We start from the raw sequence: 611 nt of genomic DNA on the forward strand, positions 1-611 counted from the left end.
TATCTATCTATCTATCTATCCTTTGTCCACTCTGAACAAAGTTCCACCCCTTCTTACTGTACTACCTCACTGATTTATTGTTCATTCGGTCCGTTCATTAATTGATAGATATCTATATGCACCAAGGTTATTAGAGTTAACTAGAACTAAAGGTGTGAACATTTTAGTTCAGTGAAATATAAATAAAAACAAACTGAAACAACAACCACGTATGGTTTTATTGTTGCCACAGCTGCAGCCTGTGGCTGGAGCGGCTTGTGTTTGACTGTGCGCTGTGTGTTACACCAGGACAAAGACACCGGCTTCCACAGAGGATTTGGCTGGGTCGGATTCGAGTCAGAGGACGAAATGAACAACGCGCTTCAGAAAGACACACACATGCTGGAGGGAGTCAAGGTAAAAGGAAAATCATCTCCATCACCAAGCAAGGTCTTGTGGGTATTGGAGTCTTTATTAACATAACACAGCAGCTTAGATTGCTGTAGTTTGTTTAAAACAGAACCATAAAGCCATAACCAGGATCTGACCATTTACCACATAGTTACATTGTCTCCGACCTGCAGCTCGTCAGTGAACATTAGGGATGCACGATAATTATAGGGGCAAATAAA

General features: G+C 41.4%; 1 protein-coding gene across 1 annotated transcript in view; it reads left to right on the top strand.

Moving 5' to 3' along the window:
- slirp (SRA stem-loop interacting RNA binding protein) overlaps positions 1-611 on the top strand; it is a 3,242-nt gene that overhangs the window by 1,390 nt on the left and 1,241 nt on the right. The window contains exon 3 of the mRNA XM_035673991.1: positions 289-396. Within this exon, the coding sequence (XP_035529884.1) occupies positions 289-396 (108 nt within the window). The remainder of the gene's footprint in view (positions 1-288; positions 397-611) is intronic.

The sequence above is a fragment of the Morone saxatilis genome, unplaced genomic scaffold (genome assembly GCF_004916995.1).
Source record: "Morone saxatilis isolate NCDOM2014 unplaced genomic scaffold, NCSU_SB_2.0 Contig3, whole genome shotgun sequence".
Taxonomy (NCBI): domain Eukaryota; kingdom Metazoa; phylum Chordata; class Actinopteri; family Moronidae; genus Morone; species Morone saxatilis.